This window comes from Equus przewalskii, chromosome 2 (assembly GCF_037783145.1).
Source record: "Equus przewalskii isolate Varuska chromosome 2, EquPr2, whole genome shotgun sequence".
Taxonomy (NCBI): Eukaryota; Metazoa; Chordata; class Mammalia; order Perissodactyla; family Equidae; genus Equus; species Equus przewalskii.
Genome location: NC_091832.1, coordinates 30163293 through 30182989, shown reverse-complemented (window position 1 = coordinate 30182989; position 19697 = coordinate 30163293). Strand labels below are relative to the sequence as shown.

At 57.6% G+C, this 19697-nt stretch overlaps 1 protein-coding gene across 2 annotated transcripts in view; it reads right to left on the bottom strand.

Annotated features, from left to right (window-relative positions):
* Positions 1–19697, bottom strand: part of RUNX3 (RUNX family transcription factor 3) — a 62776-nt gene that overhangs the window by 6486 nt on the left and 36593 nt on the right. Inside the window, exons 5-6 of one of the 2 annotated variants that reach the window (XM_008532790.2) lie at positions 12366–12470; positions 1365–1520 (exon numbers count right to left, since the gene is read on the bottom strand). In XM_008532790.2, coding sequence (XP_008531012.2) covers positions 1365–1520; positions 12366–12470 — 261 coding nt within the window. The remainder of the gene's footprint in view (positions 1–1364; positions 1521–12365; positions 12471–19697) is intronic. The other variant, XM_070597595.1, reaches the window with a different exon arrangement.

Genomic DNA, 19697 nt, shown 5'->3' with positions numbered 1-19697 from the left:
CCCCGCACCACCCTGGGCTCTAGAGCTGCTGCCTACCTCACACACGACAGCCCATGGGCTCAGAGCAGCTGGACCTGGGGCCTCTCCCACCCTGGGGGCTTAGCTTCCTAGGCCAGAACGGGGAGGCCCTTCTCTTTGCATCGAGGGGCTGCATCAGGTCCCCTGCCACAGCCCCGTGCCTGACGCTCATGTTAGGGCTGGGGGCCAGGCCTCCCTGCGCACAGACCCAGCCGGTGCAGCTCAGCCTGGAGCATCGTGAAGGAGAGGGGTGTGCAGCAGGCGGGAGTCGGACTGCACCTCCACCCCAGGCTCTTCCAGCTCGGGATCCCCTCCTGTACCCTTGGAAGTGCAGGAAGTTCCTGGGGACAGGTGCTGTGGAGCCCAAGGGTGGCCTGGAACTGCTGAAGCCTCAGTTCACTCATCTGCCCGGTGGGGGGGGTCTAACCCTGGAGGCCCGAGAAAGAAGGACCCCCCCTCCCCCCAGTGCGGACAGCAGCCAGCCCTCCTGCCTCTGTGCAGCACTGGTGACAAGCGCTCTCTGCCCGGCCTGGCCTGAGGGCCAGCCGTGATTTAGCCTCCTGCGCCCCAGCCCACTGCCCGAGAAAACCTGGAGAGCAGCAGACACTCCCGACCCCGCCATTGCCCAGCAGCTGCTGCGTGCCCCGCGGCTGTGTACCCTGGAAGGCCTGCCGAGGGCGAGCTTCGACTGTGCGTGCTGTCTATCCCAGGCAGCGGGGACAGACACCTCGTCTCGGGCCTCAGCTCAGAGGCCTCCCTCCGCCTTCCTGTCTGGGAGGGGTCTCTGGGTGGGTGGACCCTTCCCAGGTGATACTGCGTCTCTACAGGGCTGCAACATCACCCGCTGGCTTACAAAGTTTGCCTGAGTGCAGGAATGTCATTTGAAAGTCTCCCGGGCCCAGGCCGAGGTGGCCGCCACCACCCCACTTTCAGATGAGAAACCCGAGGCTTGGGGGACCCGGGTGTCCTCAGCAGGGACGTGTCTGTCGCAGGCTCCTTGGGCAAGTCCTGCCCAATCTTAGTGGGGGCACTGTGGGATCAGTGCCCATGTCCCCCAGGGGACGGGGGCTCCTGAAGGGCAGGGACTGTGGCTGTCTGGTCATGCTGATCCCTGGGGCCAGGCACCACGATGGCACATGGGTGTTAATCAATGTTTGCGGAGTGAATGAATGAAGGGCCTGGCCCAGGACCGGGCACAGAGCAGGCCCCGGGAATATTTGCAGAGCGAGTGAGCACCCGCCGCCTCCTTCACAAAACGAGGGCGGCACAGTGCACGACCCTCGGACGAATTTTCCTCCAGGTCCCCTGTCCACCTGCCCCCCACGCCAGCCCCCGCGGGGCCGTACCTTGGATGGGGGTCTGCGCCTGGCTGCTGAAGTGGCTTGTGGTGCTGAGTGAGCCCCGGGGGCTGGGCGTGCTTGGCGTCACCCGCATGCGCAGCCGTTCCAGGTCCCCGAAGCGGTCAAACGCCTTGGTCTGGTCCTCCAGCTTCTGCCGGTGCCCTGAGGAGCACGGGGAGCTCATCAGCAGCTGGTCCCCGAGGGTCTCGGGAGGGGGGACAGAAATGCCTAGTCCACTGGGAAGTCCCTCCTGAGGGCTAACCCAGTGTCTCCACAGGGGGAGCCCATAGGTCACCACTGCCTTCTTTTCTGAACAGGGAAGGATGGTTCTGTGCTGCCGGGGGGCTGCCGTGGTCCCACCCTCCTGTGTGAACAGGGTTACTCAGAAGGGGGCTCCAGGCCACAGGCACAGTAAGTTGTGGAGTTGAGATGTGAACTCCGTGTTTAAACCAAACCTGTGACGGAGCCCCCTACAACACACTCTGTGGCAGAACGGGACCCACGGCAATGGGGTAGGAGAGGGGCTCAAACAGGTCCCGCGGGAGGCAGGGGGGAACCCAGGAATGCTGCCACCCTCGGCCACCAGCATCTCAGACCCCCTCTCCACACACATCCGCAAGAATATTGGGAGCCGGAATGTGACTGCCAGCTGCTCCAGCCCTGGGCCACCCCGGGACCCAGCACATGCCTCCTCCTCTCTGGGCCTCAGACAGAAGGGGTGACTGGCCAGGATGCTGGGAAGCGGAGCGGGGCGCGAGTCGGGGCTGCGCTGCCATCTCTGACTTGAAGCTGGGGACAGGGCACCAGCACACCTGGCTTGGGGCATCACCCCCTGGAGAACCTGCCACCATTTCCCACTACCCCTCTGCCACGGCCCGCACAGGAAGGATGCCAGCCTCGTCTCCCACGCTCCAGAGGTGCAGTCGGGGTCAAGGCCATTCCTCTGCCTTCAAACAGCCAGCTGGGGCACCCTCAAGGCTTCTTTCTTTTTTTCTTTTTTTTTTTTTTTGAGGAAGATTAGCCCTGAACTAATTGCTGCCAATCCTCCTCTTTTATTGCTGAGGAAGACTGGCCCTGAGCTAACATCCATGCCCATCTTCCTCTACTTTATATGTGGGACGCCTACCACAGCATGGCTTGTCAAGTGGTGCCATGTCCGAACCCAGGATCCGAACCCGGTGAACCCCAGGCTGCTGAAGTGGAACATGTGCACTTAACCTCTGCGCCACCGGGCCGGCCCCTCAAGGCTTCTTGAATGACATCACGCTTGCAGGGACACAAACACACACGCACGCACACACCACTTTTCCAACGACTCATTTTACATTTCTCAAGGAACACATAAACATCTACAAAAATCAAAGCATGACAGACCGGCCCCGCCCCCTCCCCGGAAGTCCTCCACGTGATCGGTTTGGAGTCTTTCTTCCAGCCTGTTTTGGGTTTCACATGCCAGGAAACACACAGCAAGCTTCTCAAGGAACTGTCCTGAATGGTCTCTGCCCGGCTGTATCATTCTGTAACCCGCTTTTCCAGACACACATAGAAGCATCATGTTTCCTCTTCTGTAAAATGGGGAGAGCAGCCCGGCCCCACAGAAAGAGCAGAGTCCCTGCAAAACCCTTGGGGCCCTCCCTGTGGCAGAGGGAGGGCTCCACAAGCGTGCACCGCCGCGCCGTGCCTCCTGCGTCCCTGTTCCTGATTGTCACATCCGCGGGCCACAGTCCACTCACCGCTCCTCTCCAGCGGACACGGGCTCCCAGGCACGTCCCCATCCACCCCTCCCTGTGTCTGGGCGCTTCCCCAGGGCAGACTCCGAATGGATGGCTCACTCGGAGGGCCCAAGAGTCCTGGGTTCTCCTGATCAGCCTAACATCGGAGGCTGGCTCACTGCTCCACAGGACGTGACAGAGGAGGCCAGGCAGCAGGGTGGCCCAGCCCTCTTTTCACAGACAAGAGAATTGTGGCTCAGAGAGGTGAAGAGGCTTGCCTGAGGTCACACAGCAAGGAAGGGGGAAGGACTTCCTGGACCTGGGATCCCTTGGAAAAGAAGCGTGGGAAGGGGCTAAGGAAGAGCAGAAGGCTTGCCTGAGACCTTGGGTCTGAGTGACGTGGAATTTTCTAGATTGACATGGAGAGAAGAAGAGAGAAGAAGATGAGAAGTGGAATTCAATCACTTGCTGTTCTCTCAGAGGCCTGGAAAATGGTGCCCTGGGGGCCTGGCAAAGTGTGAAGCGACTGTCGCCCCCGCTGGGAATGAGGGGACCGAGTCAGAGGCCTTCGAAGGGGCCTGATTTCTGCTCGTCAAAAGGGGATGTCATGGTTTCTGGTACCCACAGGCCCCCAGCTGCCTGCACACCTCACCACAGATCAAGGGGGCACCTGGGAGCCCTGAGGAATGGAGCAGGGAGTCCTGGGAGCCGCGATGGGCTCGGCAAGGCACCAAGAGCCAGGGACCCCACTTTCTCCTCCAAGGAGGCCCAGGGACACATGGCAGCCAGAATGAGACCAGCTGGCCTCCAGCCAGGCCCCCAGTGCTGCCTCCCAGGACCCTGGGCAACAAGGGAAAGACATGGGCAGGAGGTGAGTTTGGCTGGAGCTGGGGCTACACGTAACTCAGATGCTTTTGGGGTCCAGGCAAGTCATGCAAAAGAGGCAAGAGGGATGGGTGGGGACTGGGGCAGACTGGAGAGGCTGTGCCTTGGAGAAGGGCCGTTGCCACGCAGCCCAGCTGACCGGTACCCTGCCAGGGGTGGGCCCAGTGTTGCCAGAACATTCAGTTCACCAGGAGAAGCCACAAACCTGCATTTATGTGAGATCTCCCATGTCTTACATGTTGACAATTAATTCAAATACTGAAAAAGAAAACAAAAACCATCAGCCACTCTGTAGGACTTGGCCTGCACAGGGGGCTGCCAGTTTGCAAGCTCCAGGTTCAAGATTCCTCTTTCTGGTTGGTTGTGTCGTCTTAGTCACTGAGGACTGAGTGAAGGCTGTCCCTCGGGAGGTGGTCTCCAGGGGAGAGTCGTAGGGCTCAGCCCTCAGCCCTGGCAGGCCTCGGAGGAAATGCTGCCCTTGCTACTGAGGCCACCGAAAAGGCCAGGGTGTTGTGAATGAGCTGGAGGACAAACGAATTCAGAACAATCTCAACAGGCAGAAAGGCGGCTGGATGGACGTGAAGACCGCAGACTGACCTGACAGCAGCTTGGGTGCAAAGGATCTGGGTGTCTTAGTCACCCACAAGCTTGAAGGCAGCCAATGAGGCTACACAAAAGCCAGTGCAAAACCTCAGGCCTTGTTGTTATCGTCACTGGCAAATAAAGTCCCGTCTCTGAGTCACACTGTGTATGGTTGACAGGCACTCCTGCGGCCCGGCGGAAGGAGGGCGGGTTTCACAGCCAGCCTGGGTTTGAGGATGGGCCCTGCTATTGCAGCCTGGTGGCCTCACTCAAGTCACACTCCCTGTCCCCCACCCTAAGCCACAGTGCCCCCATCACGGCACCCTCACAGGTCGTGCTGTCAGCCAAACAAGGTCTGTGGACACTCTCCATGCACACGGGTCACTGCCATCACCACTGTCACTTCTGCCTCTGCTTGTGCCAAGGGAGGCAGGGTCATCACCCCCACATTAGAGACCAGGACACTTCGGCCAGGAGGCTAAATCGTGTCTGGGATGCAGAGCCAGCACTGGGCACCCAGACCCCCAATGCCAAGCCCAGCGCGCTTTCTCTTGACACTTTCCTTTTTGCTCCCATTGTACAGATGAGGCCACTGAGGTTTCAAGTGGAGACCGGCGCAGAGTGGCTGGTCTGGGACCCAGGATATGAGTCAGAGAACCTGGCCCCCACAGTCTGCTGTTCTGCCTTCACATGGGGCAGGCACTCAGGAGGAGGGGAGTTTTAACGGCACTTCAGGAATTGCTTCTGTGTGGCTGTGGAATGCTGAAGCCACTGCCAGGGAGGGGCAAAGGGAAGCTGAGGCGGCTCCACGTGGCCAGGACGCCAGAGAGTCTCAGAGCCACGGGGCCCAGGCCGTCCACGGGGAGCAGAAGGGGACTTCCTGTGCCCGAGGAAAGACGGGCCTGCAGAAAGGCCTCTTTCATTCGGCAGCCACAGTGGGAGCCGGGTGGGGAGCTCTGGCTCAGCTCACTTGGTCACCTGGGGCCCAGTCTGTGCAGATTCTGTGCCTCAGTTTCCCTTCTGCATAGCCTGCTCGCTGGGGCTCCTCTAGCTTTGAAGTCCCTGTTTTAAGACTGCAAGGATCAGCCACGGGTCCGAGCGGGGTCCCCCAAAGGAAAGAAGGCAGGGTTGCCCGCTCCAGGGCCCACCCACCACAACCTCCTGCTGCTGCTACTCCCAGAGTTTCTTGAATATTCTTCACCTCCCACACATCAGGGCCACAGCTCAGGTGCAGCCCCTGCCAGGAATGCTTTCTTGTCCTCTGGGGCCCAGCCCAAGAGCCCCTCCTCCAGGAAGGCCCCTTCTCCCAGCACCCAGCCCCCGCAGTGCCTCTGCAGGCTAAGAGCAGTAGCTGGGAGGAGCGGAAATGCAAACAGCAGCCGACCTCCAAGCACTTCTGCCACTCCAGGCCTCAGAAGCTGACACGCACGGCCTTGTCTCCCCCTGCACATCCCCATGAGGGGGGGCTACTGTCCCCACTTAACAGGTGAGAAAGCTGAGGCTCAGTGATGGGCCGTGACAGGTCAAGGTGACACAGAAGGCAACTGGCCACCTTCTCTTCCCGAAGCCCATCCTTCAGGAAAGGAGCCTGGGTTTTGAAAATCAGGGGCTCCAGACAATGGGTGTTAGGGCCCAGCCCAGGCCCAGGGCACAGAGCGGCTCTCTGTAGGTCCAGGAGGACAGGCCCAGGGAAAGGAAGAGGAGATGGTCTCAGCGGACCCCACCTTTGCTGCTCTGCTCTGCAGCTCAGCCCTGAGAGTCCAACTCTAACCATGCCCTGCTCTAACCCACCAAGTCCCTCTCCTCCTCTGGGCCTCAGTTTCCACACTGTAAAGTGCTTATCATACCAGCTAACCCCCGAAGGTGAGGATGAGCTGGAGGACAGACCCTGCGTGTTTAGAAGTAGAGCAACTACAGGGAGGATGGGGAAAGTGCCACTTCGGCCCAGGGGACCTGGCCTGGGCTGCCTGTCGGCCTCCAGCAGCCAAGCTCCCCTGAAGGAAAGAAGGCAGGGTCGCCTGATCCCAGGCAGCCCCTCAGCCGTCGCCTTGGTTACTGACCCTCGCTTATGGGGGCAGAGCCCGGTGGCCCAGGGCTGTACCAGCCAATGCTCACCCTCTGGGCCTCAGCTGTCTCATCTGTTACACAGAGATGGTACTCTAACTCCCAGGGAGGAGGACAGGCTGCGGGAATTAAACAGTCCACGGGGGGCCAGCCCTCGGGGAAGGCGTTGTGGGTTCCACGGCCCTCTACCCAATATACAGTGGGGGGCCCAACCTCACAGGGGCGGCGGAAGGAAGCCTGAGCCCAGCCAGGCTGTGTGATTCACCCAGGGTCACACAGCATGGGAGAGCCAGAGACAAGGGCTGGATTCCGGTTTGGGGGCTCCCTCACCACCATCCCCAGGGCATCCCTCATCACCAGCAGCTGGGCCAGCACAGCGGCCCCCACATCTGCCAGCCACCTGATGCTTTTGGGGGAACCAAGGGAGCATCAGGGCCATCCCCCGTCGTCACCCTGGCCCAACAGAAGCCCCGTGATGAGAGCAGCAACCGCTTTAGCAGGCATCTGCCAGGTGCCAAGCACTATGCCAGGTGGGCCATGCGTGTCGTCTCCCAGGGCCACAACCTTTTGAGAGGCTGGGGCCGTCACCCCCACTTTACAGATGGGAACGTGGTGGCACGTGGTCAAGCTCACACCTGAATGGTCAGCACACTGTGTGGAGCTTGGCTGCTGAGGTCTGGCTCCCCAGGACCTCCAAGAGCAGAGAGCTGGGTGCTGGCACTGAGGTCTGACTGGCGAGAGGGCAGCTCAGCGTCCTGCCTCAGCTGGTGGGATGGGGACAGGAGGCCAGCGGAGGCCGGGAGTGGGGAGCAGCAGAGCTGGGCAGGGCCACTGGAACAGCGTCGTCTGTGGGGAACAATGTGGGCCCATCTGAAGCCACTCGGCCGCCTCCTCGGCTGCTCGGCCTGGCCCTGGTGTGGCCACAACCCAGACACAGCAGCCACTGTCTGCCCAGCCGTGGGGTGGGGCACCCGGGCCCGGGGCCCACTCTGTGGCCTGTCAGGAGATTTACACCCGACTCTTAACAACCGTGCGGACGGCAGGCGGGTGCTGGGCCCGGGGTGGCCTGCCGTGAATCGGCCCCCTGTGAGCAGATGAAAGCGGTCCGTGGCTGGGCAGGGAGTGGGGCTGGCGGGGGGCCAGCGGGCAGGGAGGCGACTGGGGCTTCCAGCGGCCTGGGGTTGATTAGGGGAACCCAGGAGGTCTGAGGTTAACCCCTTCCCTCCTGCTGGCTGCACTCCCTGGGGACCATGGGGGTCCTGGGAGCCGGAGGCCAGGAGCCACTGCCTCTCCTCAATCCCGGCGGCCCCGCGCCCTCCACACCTGGAGCTGAGGACACAGCTGTGACAACTTTAGGCCCCTTGAAGGCCCAGCAGCAGCTTAGGGTCCCTTTTCCTGCCTGTGCCCTCTGAGCCCCCGGCAGCCACAATGGCTGTTTACTCTCGTCTTTCAGTCCTCTGCTCAAATGTCACCTCTTCAGGAGGCCTCCCTGTCCCCTGTCCCCCTGCCATGTCCCATCGCCCACACTCCCACCCCTCCCCCAGCTTCGTTTCTCTTCACAGGACCTCTCACAACCTGGTTACATTAGCTGATCATTTGTTCACTTCGTTTATTCAACAAAGATTTACTGGGCACCTACTGTGTGCTCATGTCTGAGCTCTGGGGTCTACACCAGGGTGTTCCGGGGTCTACACCATGCCTGGCAAAGCCAAGGGAAGAACCTCTGCCCCATGGAAAGTACACAGTAGTGGAGGGAGGTGAAGAATAAATGAAGTAAGTGCGTGAACTATAGCGCGTCTCAGAAGTGACTACTGCTCCAGGTAAATTCAAGCCAGGAAGGATACGGGGAGAGGGGGTGGGGGAGGGGAGGGCTGTGTGTGTGACCGAAATGGGGTGGTCAGGGAACAGCTCACTGAGAAGTCTGATGAAGACCTCAGGGTGGGAAGGAGTGAGCCACACATCTGGGGGTGTCTGGGGAAGCGTGTTCCAAGGAGAGGGAATAGTGGTGCAAAGGCCCTGAGGCAGGGGTGTGGCTGCCAAGTTCGAAGACTGGTCAGGGTGGCCAGAGTGGGGGACAGATGAGGCGGTGCCTTGTGGGCCATGATGGTGACAAGACAACTGTTTACCATCTCTCCCCACTCCTAGAAGGTGAGACCCAAGAGGGCCACAGCCCATCTGTAGGGTTCATCACAGTGTCCCTAGCTTCTAGAACAGTGGCTGACACATGGTAGGTGCCCAGGAAAATACTGGTTGCGATCACTCCATGGACATTTTGGGGAGGCAGGGCCCGCAGGCGAGATGCTAGAAGCACCCCCTCTGTCTCAGACAGGTTTACGAATGGGGTCCTGCCTACCCTTCCAGGTAGCAGTACCTGCTAAGCCTGGAAGACGGGGTGAGCGGTTCCCAAACTGTGGTCCACACCAGAATTGCCAGGCCCTGCACGGCCTCCCGCCCGTATCCTGGATCCTGCTCAGCCATCTGCCTTTTAACCAGCCCCCAGTGACTGCGAGGGACACCAGCACTGAGAACCTCAGAAACCGAGGCCACACAGGCAGGAAGCCACCAAGCCAGCCTCCAAACCCAGCCGGCCACCTGGCTGCAGATGGGGCACGCTCCGCAGGGCACCCGAGGGGAACGACCCAGCCACAGAACCCACAGCCCTGCTTCGGGGATCTGCAGACTCCCACTCCTTGGCTCCTGGGACCGGCCCCACTCCACCTCACCCCACAGAAGGCTTGGTCCTCACATGGGGTGGGGGGTCAGGAGGCAGGAGAAGAGCCTAGAAAGGAACTCCGGCGACAATCCACGGGGGCCTTCGGGCACTTCCTGCGGGCCGGGGGCAGCTCACAGCTCCCCAGAGGAGATGCTATGAAATCGTCCCCATTCGACAGATGAGCACAGTGAGGCGTGGCCCTCACTTCCCTAAGCCCCGGCTGGAGGCCCTAGGGTGCACCGCAGCTCAGCCCTGGGCAAGCGGCTTTCCCGGCCCGTCTCCTCCTGGGGTTGTCGAGGATCAGCTAACAGAGACTGCGCAGAGGGCCTGCCTCACAGGGAGCGCTTGGTGACCAGCAGCAGCTGAGCTGGCCTCTTACCTCCTACAGGCGGGAAACAGAGGCCCAGAAAGGGGAAGGATCTGTCCAAGGTCACAGACTGAAGGGCAGGCTGGAGCTGGAATCAGGGTGCTGCCTGAGGGCCAGGGAGGGGGGTGCCAAGCAGCAGGTCCCCAGGGGGGAGCCCTGGAGAACTGGCCCCGCCCACGTCCGCTCTTTCCTACTAATGAGCTTTTGATAAGATTTTGTTTGAACAAGTCACCTTAAAACCACTGATCTGGCCCAAGCCTAGGCCTAGAGGGGAATGTCATCTGCCTCAGGGTGCACAGCAAGCCTGGCCTCCGACTCCAGCCTGTCTCCCGGCCCAGCTTCTTTCCCTTTCTCCTGCTGCCTCGTCTCCTCCAGCTTCAGCTGCTTTGTCCTGTGCCATCCCTTCCCCAACAGCCCACCCCAGGAAGGAGCTTCCTCAGGACTGGGGGCTCCCAAGGGCAGGGCCAAGCCTCCGCCCTCATCCAGGGGCCTCAGTGGGGGAGGGTGGGCAGCTCTGGGCTGAGCAGGGTCTGTGGGACTCTGGGCCCCTGGGAATGTTCCCAGTGAGCTCTGAGACACCAGCTCCGTGCCCCTGTGCTGGTGCGTGCCGCCCTGCGGAGTGGCTCCTCCATGGGGCAGCATCTCACCAGCCCAGCTGCAGCTCGGCCACCCTGATTCTGCTCCTGAGGCTGAGAGCAGGATGCTGCCTCCTTCAATGGAGACTTCTGGGGTTCTCTGCAGCCACCCTGCTGCTGACCCAGACAGGTCCACCACTGACTAATGGTGGTGGTGGTAGGAGCGCTGGGGGAGGCCAGGTACCAGTGATAACTTAACACCACGGATCCAGTGACTCACAAGGACCCTCCCTCTGCTATAGTCAGTGCTATCCACATGCCCTCACTGATCTCCAGGCCTGCAGTGGGGGAGGGGTGTGTGTGTGTGTGTGTGTCTCATCCCACTTCCTGGAGGAGGGAACTGAGGCCCAGAGAGGTCAGCAACTTGCCCAAAGCCCCCAGCCAGGCAAATGGCTCAGAATCTGCTCTCCACACCACCATGACTCACATGGACTATGACTCACAAGGACTTCCCAGCCATCACCGTCTTGACACTCCTGGGGTCACTGACCCGGTTCACAAATGACAAAACTAAAGCCAAAAGGAGATAAGACTTGCCCAGGGCCACACAGCTCAAGGCCAGGGGCACGGACGCGTCCACATCCAATCCCAGCAGAAATTCAGCCAGAGCAGGTGCGGGCTGGGAGCTGAATGCCTGCCGGCCGGACGGCCACATACAGAAGCTCAAGGGAGGCCGGAGCAGGTAGCCCTGAGAGGCCTGGAGGAAAACCCTTCCAGGGCCACCCGGCCCAGCTCTGGGCCTTTCCCAGGATGCTGGAGTGGGCCCAGAAACTGGACAGATGGGGAGCCAGGCCTGCTTAATTCCCAAGGAGAGAGGGCCGGCCCAGGGCCAGGCCTTGGTGGCCCTCACTGATGACACACTGGCACAGCCACACTCCCATTCTTAGCCTCCTGGGCACTGAGGAGAGACCAGGAGCTTGTCGGGGGGTCGGTCACAGGCTGCCTCCAGAAGACCAGGCGCCTCCTCCGCCTAAGACAGTGGGAGGTCCCAGCCGGGTTCACAACGACCCCAGGCTTGGAGTCTCACCTTGCTGGAAGTGGGTGACCCCTTGGCCTGCTGCCTCGAGGATCCCAGGAGATAGCAATTCTGAGAGGATTTTCTAAACTGCAAAGGGCCACAAGTAGAAAGAAAAAGGAAGACTGGGCAGCTCTCGATCCACCAGGCCAAAATGCTCCGGCAGGGGCAGTCCAGACAACAGCTCTGGTCAGAGCTCAGGAAGCAGCCAGTCCAGAGACGGCAAGCTGGTCCTCTGTTTCATTCATTCATTCATTCACTCTTTCATTCAGTGAACACAGGTCTCTGGCCCACTCTGTGCAGCTGCCCCTCCAGGTTCCCTAAGCTGACTGCAAATCCAGGGCCTCCGGCAGGCAGAAGCAATTCAACACAAACCCTCTGATGTTAAAATGCAAAGACCAGGGCTCTCTGTGCATAGTATGTGCTCAATAAATATCCGCAGACTCAAACGAGCGTTCCTGATCTCAGGAGTGTGGGTCCTGGGCTCAGAGCGCCTGCGCTGTGTGAGACCTAAGTCACACACTGAGATTCAGAGAGGAGTTTCCGAAGAGGGGATGTGGCCTCACAGCCAGACCAACTCCTGCTTTTGGTGGTTCCCTCCCTCAGCCGCTGGCAGAGGAAGCTGGGGTGGAGTACAGCAAATCTGGCCCCACCTCCGGCCCCGAACACACCCACACCCACCCGCACGCCCACAGACACCCTATCTGAAGGCTGTCCCACCCTTGTACTTTCCTTAACAGATGCAAACCCACACTCCCCCCGCCAGCCCCCAGCGGGCAGCCACCCCACGGGGACGGGGTCAGGCGGACTCTGCCACCTCCCCTCCCAGCCTCCTTACTGGGGGTCTGGGGCTAAGCACAGAATGTTCAGGGCTTTGCTGGCAGGCACGCAGTGTGTGGGCACGTACAGCAGAGACCACAATCTCCCAGAGAGGTGGTCCCAGGACACAGTGCCATCTCTCTGGCCTCGGCTGCTGCCCTTCCCCGCTAGACCCGCCGCCCTTGCCCAGGGGGCTCAGTGGCCTCGGCACTTACGTCTGGGCTCCCGGGGTCCATCCACGGTCACCTTGATGGCTCGGTGGTGGGTGGCCACTTGGGTGGGGTTGGTGAACACAGTGATGGTCAGAGTGAAGCTCTTTCCTGGAGGAGTGGGGACAAAGGCAGGACGTTGGCACCCGGAGCTGTTCACAATACCCTGCTGCGCATCACCCCTGGAAGCCCCTAACCTTCCCCAAGGGGCAGGTCTCTCTCCTTCCTGAACCTGGGCAGACGATGGCGCTCTGGGTAAAGTTCAAGTTGCTGGGGTCGGCATTCAAGGCCCTGGGAGATCTGGCACCTTCCCCTGCCCCACGTCCTGCTCACCCTGAATGACTTCCTCCCTGCTTCTTGGCCTTTGCTCTTGCTGCTCCTTCCATCCAGAGACCCTCAAGATCCGGGGAGGGGGAGCAAGGATGGGTCTATATACTTTTTTCTTCCTGAAAGTAACTAGTGATCTTTATAGAAAACTTTGAGAACACAGAAAATATAAAAAACAAGAGAAAAATCACCTGTGGTTCCACTGGCCAAAGATAAACACTGTTAACATTTGGGTGTTTTCTCCTCCAGTCCTTTTTATGTGCGTTTGTGTATTTACATAGTTATAGGGATACTAAAATACATATTTTCATGCCCTGTTTTTTTCATTTAACATTACATCGTAAGCACTTTCCTATGTCATTAAAAATTCTTCCTAAACTTGATTTTTAATGGCTGCAAAATATTTCAACTCATTGAAGCCTCATCTTTTATCTATCCACCTCCTTACTCTCGGGCATTTATGTCGCTGCTAATTTCTTATTGGTGTGTGCAGCTGGGGCTGAAAAGGACTGATCTGGGAGCTGCAGACATTTCATTTGTAGACACAACTGTTATTTCCAGAACTCTGGTCTATTTTTAGATAGACATTTGGCTCCAAAGTCTCCATTCAAAATTCCTGAGAGGGGAAAAACTTTTAAAATAATAATTTTTTTTTCTTTTTACCATTTAAAATAAAACGAAAATGACCTTCTGTTTATAAAAATCTTTGTCTACATCTCTGCTTATTTCCTTAGAACAGATTCCAAGAAGTGGTGGGTGATTTCATCGTGTCAGAGGGTTGGGACGTATTTAGCGGCCCTGATGTCGCTGGTGAGGTGACTCTCCAGAGAGTCACCATGATTGGTGACTGGTGTGAAGCCGCATCCCGCTGTCCCACCCGCTGCCGTGCCAGCAGCACCGTGACCAGTTTATCCAGCGCAAGATCTGAAATGCTCCTGACTTCATTTGTCTTTCTTCTGTTCCCAGTGAGACTGAAACGTTTTATAGCGTTATCGTCTGTCCTAATCCAACACAGATTATCGCTTCCTGTTCTTTTGTCCTTTGCTATGAAGGTTTCAGGCCTTGGAATGATCGCTCTAGATTAAGTGTGTTAACACTTTCCATGTCCTATTCGTGGCGATCGGTCTTCCCCATTCACTGGCCTCACGTGTCACTTTCTGACACCGAGCTGCTTTGCATTTTCGGTTCTCCCTCTCATTTGTGATTTCTCCGATGGTTTTCATGTTGAGGCAGACTTCCCCAGGGAACAAGCAGGTAAAGGTTTTAAAGGTTTACCTTCCACAAACAGTGTTCTTTCTACCTTCTGCATTTCATTCTTTGCTTCTCCTGGGTTTACTGGTTGGAATGGTAGAACATAAGGAGCTTTCTTTTTTATTTATTTTTCTGAGGAAGATTAGCCCTGAGCTAACATCTGCTGCCAATCCTCCTCTTTTTGCTGAGGAGGACTGGCCCTGAGCTAACATCCGTGCCCATCTTCCTCCACTTTATATGTGGTATGCCTGCCACAGCATGGCTTGATGAGCAGTGCCATGTCCGCACCTGAGATCCGACCCGGCGAACCCCGGGCTGCCAAAGCAGAACGTGCGAACTTAACCACTGCACCAGCGGGCTGGCCCCAGGAGCTTTCTTCAAAGGGCAACCCAACAGTCCCAGCACCGCCACTGATGTCCGGGCCCCTCCTGTCCCATTCTCCATCAAAGCCTCCATGCCCTCTGAGACAGCGGAGCGTGTGGGCGGAGCCTCGCTGATCTCCCAAGTCGGACTTGGTTTCCCCTTCCCCTGCCTCCAAGCACCCCCATCTCTGGACAGACCTGGGGACTCCCCGAGGGGAGGGGCTGATGGCCTAGTGCACCTGCGTCCCTCAGGGTTGGCCCAGGGTGGGCACTGAGTGAGGCAGCCCCAGTGGGCCCGTCTGCTGTGCCTGTGCTCCCAACAATCCTCCAGGGCAGGCAGACTTTGACAGCCCCACTTCACAGGTGGAAACTGAGAACTCAGGGCGGGGACCCGCAGCTTACGGTTGTCTCTACCCCGATGGGGCCTTTTTGGTCCAGTGAGCAAGTGAAAACTCCAGCCCCAGAAACAGGAGAATCCAGCAGACAAGTAAACCAGCCCAGCTGCTGGGGCCACACCAAGAAACACAAGGGCTTCTGAGACACTGGGGCCCTGGGGGTGGGCTGGGGTTTAAATGGAGGTGTGACTCAAACAGGGGCCTCTCTAGAAGAATTTTCCTGAGCCAGCCGGCTGGAGGCAGGAGTGGAAATGCAAACCACACCTGCCCCTGGAGTCCTAGGTCAGAGGAACAAATCTGGCCCCTCACTCTCAGACCACAGGAGCACTTTCCATGATTTCTGGAAACAGAAAGTACAGAAGGTCTAGGAAAATGCCAGGCAGGTGGCCTCAGGGCCCCTGCCCACCTGGGGACCGTCCCTTCCTCCTACTCTGAGGTCATTTTCTTCCTGGACCCCAACCCCCAACCAGTCAGGTCCTCTCCTGGGCTCTGACCCTTCCGTCACCTCTTTGGTGCTGCAGGGTGCCAAGTGGATGGGGAGTTTAGGTAAACAACCCAGAGACCGAGTGACAGGGTCGAACACCCAGGCTGGATGGGCCCCATCCCCTGGAGCAGTGGCCCTGGCCCACAGCAGCGCTGGCCAGTTTCCTGAAGTGCCACTCTTTCTCACCTCACTGCCTCAGGTCTCCACTGAAAAGTCACCGGCTCTGGGAGGCCCCCCCCCCGGTCACTTTATCTATGGTAGGCGTTTTTAACTTGGCATCTGTGGCCGCCTCTTAGAACCGAGTGGGCCCAGGAACTGGGACAGAAAACAAATTGCATCGTCCCTAAGGGCTCGTTGAAATTTAGCATCTCTCTCGAGTATGAACATAGGCAGTAAACCACAGAAGCATTACAGCAGTCCCTGTGACCTTGTCACCAACAGACGTCACAGACATTTACGTTACACGGATATCACGTTACAGACGGGGCAGGTTTCTCTAAATATCTTTTGTGCTCATCACAACTTCAAAATCAGTCATCATCAGGCCCGTTGCTAGATCTTGTTATTTAACACATTAACAGAGCAGCACAATTTTTAAAAACGTTTTGTTATGTTTTAATATAATAGGTTTCTATTGCAATCCTTTGTATTTTATTTTATTCTTTAAAAAAACATTATTTTAACAAAGGGATGTGGGCTTCGCCTGACTGCCAAAGGGGACCATGGGGCAGAAAGGGTGGGAAGTTCAATCTGAAGCATCACCGGACCCTCCACTCCCACTTGACCTGCCTGAATGTCCCCATCATGTCTATTCCTCCTCATCATCCGCTACACATTTATTTTATTTTGTCTCCCTCTACTAGACTGCAAGCTTTCTGGGGGCAAGAAGTTTCGTCTTGTTTGTTGCCGTGTCCCCAGCCTCTAGGACAGCATCTGGCACATGGTAGGTGTTCAATAAATGTTTGTTAAATGAATTAAGGGCAGAGATTACTGCTCCCATTTTCCAGATGAGAAAGCTGAGACTCACAGAGGGTCATCGGGTTGCCTAGGTCACACAGTATCCGGGCAGGGCCCAGAGAGGTTCGGATGTGCTGGAGCCTGCCCCTCCACCAGACACTACGGACCCACTCCTAGGGAGTGAGAAGTCCCCACGCCCACCTGGCAGCAAACCACAGGCCAGCCCTGAGGCCGCCAGCCCTCCTCAGCTTCCGCTGGGTTTCCAGGCCTGGCACCACCCGTTCCCAGGTACCCGCAGAGAGGAGGGAGGGAGGCAGGAAGGGAGGGGCTGGAGCTGGGAGCAGGAGTGCAAGGGAGGGGCAGGTGTCAGGTCTCACAGGAGGCAGGGACCCCATGATGCACCAGTAGGGGAAAGCTGTCTCCTGGAGGGCCCCTCGCCTCTCTGCCTGGCGGCAAACCCACGCACCCATCTCTCTCCCCGCCTTACAGAAGGGAGCCGAAAAGACGAAGGAGGTGGACAACTTTGTGCAGGAACCCTGGGCTAACTTGCCATCAGCCAGGACTCCAGGAACTGCAGATCAAGGTGCTCCAAGGCTGGCCCCGGAGGGAGGGGGAGAAGTCCTAGTCTGGAAATAGCTGCCCCTTGGGGCTCTGAGTGGCCCCAGACATTCCCGCAGGACCTGGAGCCCTGGACCAATCAGCATGCACAGCCAGGCCTGTCCCTTGGGCAAGTCCCTGTCCCTCTCAGCCCAGGTTCCTGTGTGATAAGCCCCAAGCACAGGGGCTTCAGGGACAGCAGGAGGGGACACATCTCAGGGGACCTCTGGGTTTTCTCAACATCGGCCAAGAAGCCATCTATCTCCTCTGCCACCAGTGGTCCGCCTACGCTTGCACCCACACACGTCATCCCAAATCTCTCTGCACACACTACGGTTTCCTTCCAACCAGTTAACGACAGGCGAGCAACTCATGCTCTTTTCATTTCTGTCTAGGCCAGTGGCCGCCTCCTCAAAGGCATTTTGGAGATTTGTGGCGTGGGGTCCTCAGGTGGGAGGTAGGGGGTGGGGGACGCAAAAGCCCAGTGCTGAACACTAACGAAGTATTCATCCTTGCCGGGTGTGAACAACTTGCTTATAAAGATCCACTGAGCCACAAACCTAACTCACTTTTACATAGAACAAGGCAAATTTTTCCCCACACTTTTAATTATCTATTGAATTTTCCAGGAGGGAAGACAGTTCTTTTTAAATTTTGTTAAGAACTTTGCCAAGAACTGTTCACAACTTCAGAAAATCATGTCACTGATGGCTGTGTCGCGTTCAGACTCTGAGTCACGCACACCTGGCCTGTCTGGCCTGCCGTGGCGCTCACGGGTCTGCTGAGAGGCGCGGGTGTCTGTCCACCTGGTGGCGGAGTCTCGTCCCGACATTTACATGTTCAAGTAGATATTTTATTACAGATTCCCTTCCTTTTGTTCCTCCATCATAGCTATGAAATTACATGGGTTTCGAAACCGCACGTAAGAGGCGGGTTGCGTTATCCACACGTTTCATGGGAGGATGGTAAAGGGCAAGTTACGAAATCTTTACTGTAAGACGGGGCGCTGCGCCTGGCAGGGTGGGACCCTCGGCCCTAGTCGCCGTGGGAGACACAACGCCCTCACAGTTCACACCTTGAGGCTCATGGCGAGCGCTCTGGCACGTGCTGTGTGTGTGTCTTTCATGGAAAGCTATCTTCCTGGAATTCAGACAGAATCAAGGAATAAAAGCAAAGAAACAAGCAGAAGTTTCCATCTGGCTTCTCAGTCCTGGCAGAAGTCAGAGAGCCAGGGGAAGCCTCCATCCCCAACCCCGACCTCCTAAAGCGGCCCAAACTGTCCGTGTCAATCTCTGATCTGTTCTCTCAGAGGGAATTTCCCGATGGCAGGATGGGCCCGGCAGACGCGCTGCTGCACGCCGCAGGCCCCTGCGCCCCCCTCCTCACGCCAGCCGCCTCCTCTTCTCCCACTCAACAGTTCACACCTTCTGGGTTTCCCCCACCCCCGCCCAAACCACACCATCAAAGAGAATCAGTGACTGTCACCACTCAAAGGGACTTCAAAGATCTCCTGTCCCAGGCATCTGAAGTAACCAAATCTCTAACATGTATCCAGCTCTCCATATGTACCATCTGATCCACTCGTACCAATCTCCTTAATCCTCACAAAATCCCAGGAGGGAGGTACCGTCATTATCCCCATTTACAGATGAGGAAACTGAGGCACAGAGAGGTTAAGCCATTTGCCCAATGTCATCCAGCAAGTCACCGGCAGAGCTGGGAGTGAAATCCAGGTCGGCTGGATGAGGAGCCCAGGCTGTTTAACACCACGAGCCCCCGAGGTCTGAAAGTCTTGTCCACAGGGCTCGGAACTCCCACAGGCCTCGTCCTGTCTCCCGGGACCACTGAGACTGGGGAGAGAAGGGCTGCCAGGATGGCTCATAAACTCAGCCTCCTGCTTCTCGCAGAGCCACAATCCCAGCCTCAGCGGTGCCTGCTCTAAGTGCATGCTGCTGCACGATGCTTCAGAGACTCACCTCCCCCCGGCAGGCCTCGCAGGGTGGGGGCAGGTCTGTGGGCACAGATGCCACAAAGAAACCGTTTTTAGCAGCAGAATGGCCAGACAAGGTTCTGGTAACTCAGAGCATCCCCATCTCATCTCTGTCTGTATCTCACCTCCCAGGAGACGGAGTAGGGTACCACATTCCTGATGCCTTGCTGGGCTCCCGGGACTGACCTCTCCTGCTTGCCTTGAAAGGGGCTGCAGCTAGAGTGGGCCTTCCCCCACGCCACCACCTGGGCCGGCGGACCCGGCCACCGCCCAGAGTGGAGCTGCATTCACCCCCGCCCAGTGGCAAGTGACTCTCCACTCACTGCTGGGGCTGGGATTAAGTTGCAAAAGGCTTGCGAGATTGGGATGACAAAAGGGGCTTGGAGACTAATGAGGAGCAGCAATGAAAGCTTAATTCATAAAAGCAAGCATTTTCCATCCATCAACCTGCAACCAGTTAAGGGCAACGTTTGAAAGAAATCTGTGCGTGGGGAAGGGAGCCAACAGGAACAGGAAATGTTTGAAAGAATGTAAACTATTTCAGTTTCATAAAAAGTAACAAGTAAACAGTTATTACATGCAAATAATGCCCTGGTTTTAATTAATGCTGAAAAGTCAAAATATGTTTGACATTTGTATGTATACACTGAACGGCTGGGGAGGAAAAAATGGTGCCCAGATGCCCGTTTCTGAGCAGGGCTGGCGGCTGAGAGGGAACTAAAACCTTGAGAAGGTCTTGTTTATTGGTGATGAAAAGTACAATCCTGCCTCAGCCTCTGTGGAGACTGGGAGCAGGGGAACCTAGCTGACTTTCTTAACAAAGCTGGAGGGGCAGGGGCTGGGGAAGGGTGCTCCCCACTGTACAGCAAGCTGGTCTTAAAGGGCCAGCGAGCCTAGATTCTCCATTTCGCCTGGGCAGGGTTTCTAGGACTCCTCCACCCAGAAGTGATGATGGGTTTCAGGTCCCAGCAGCCT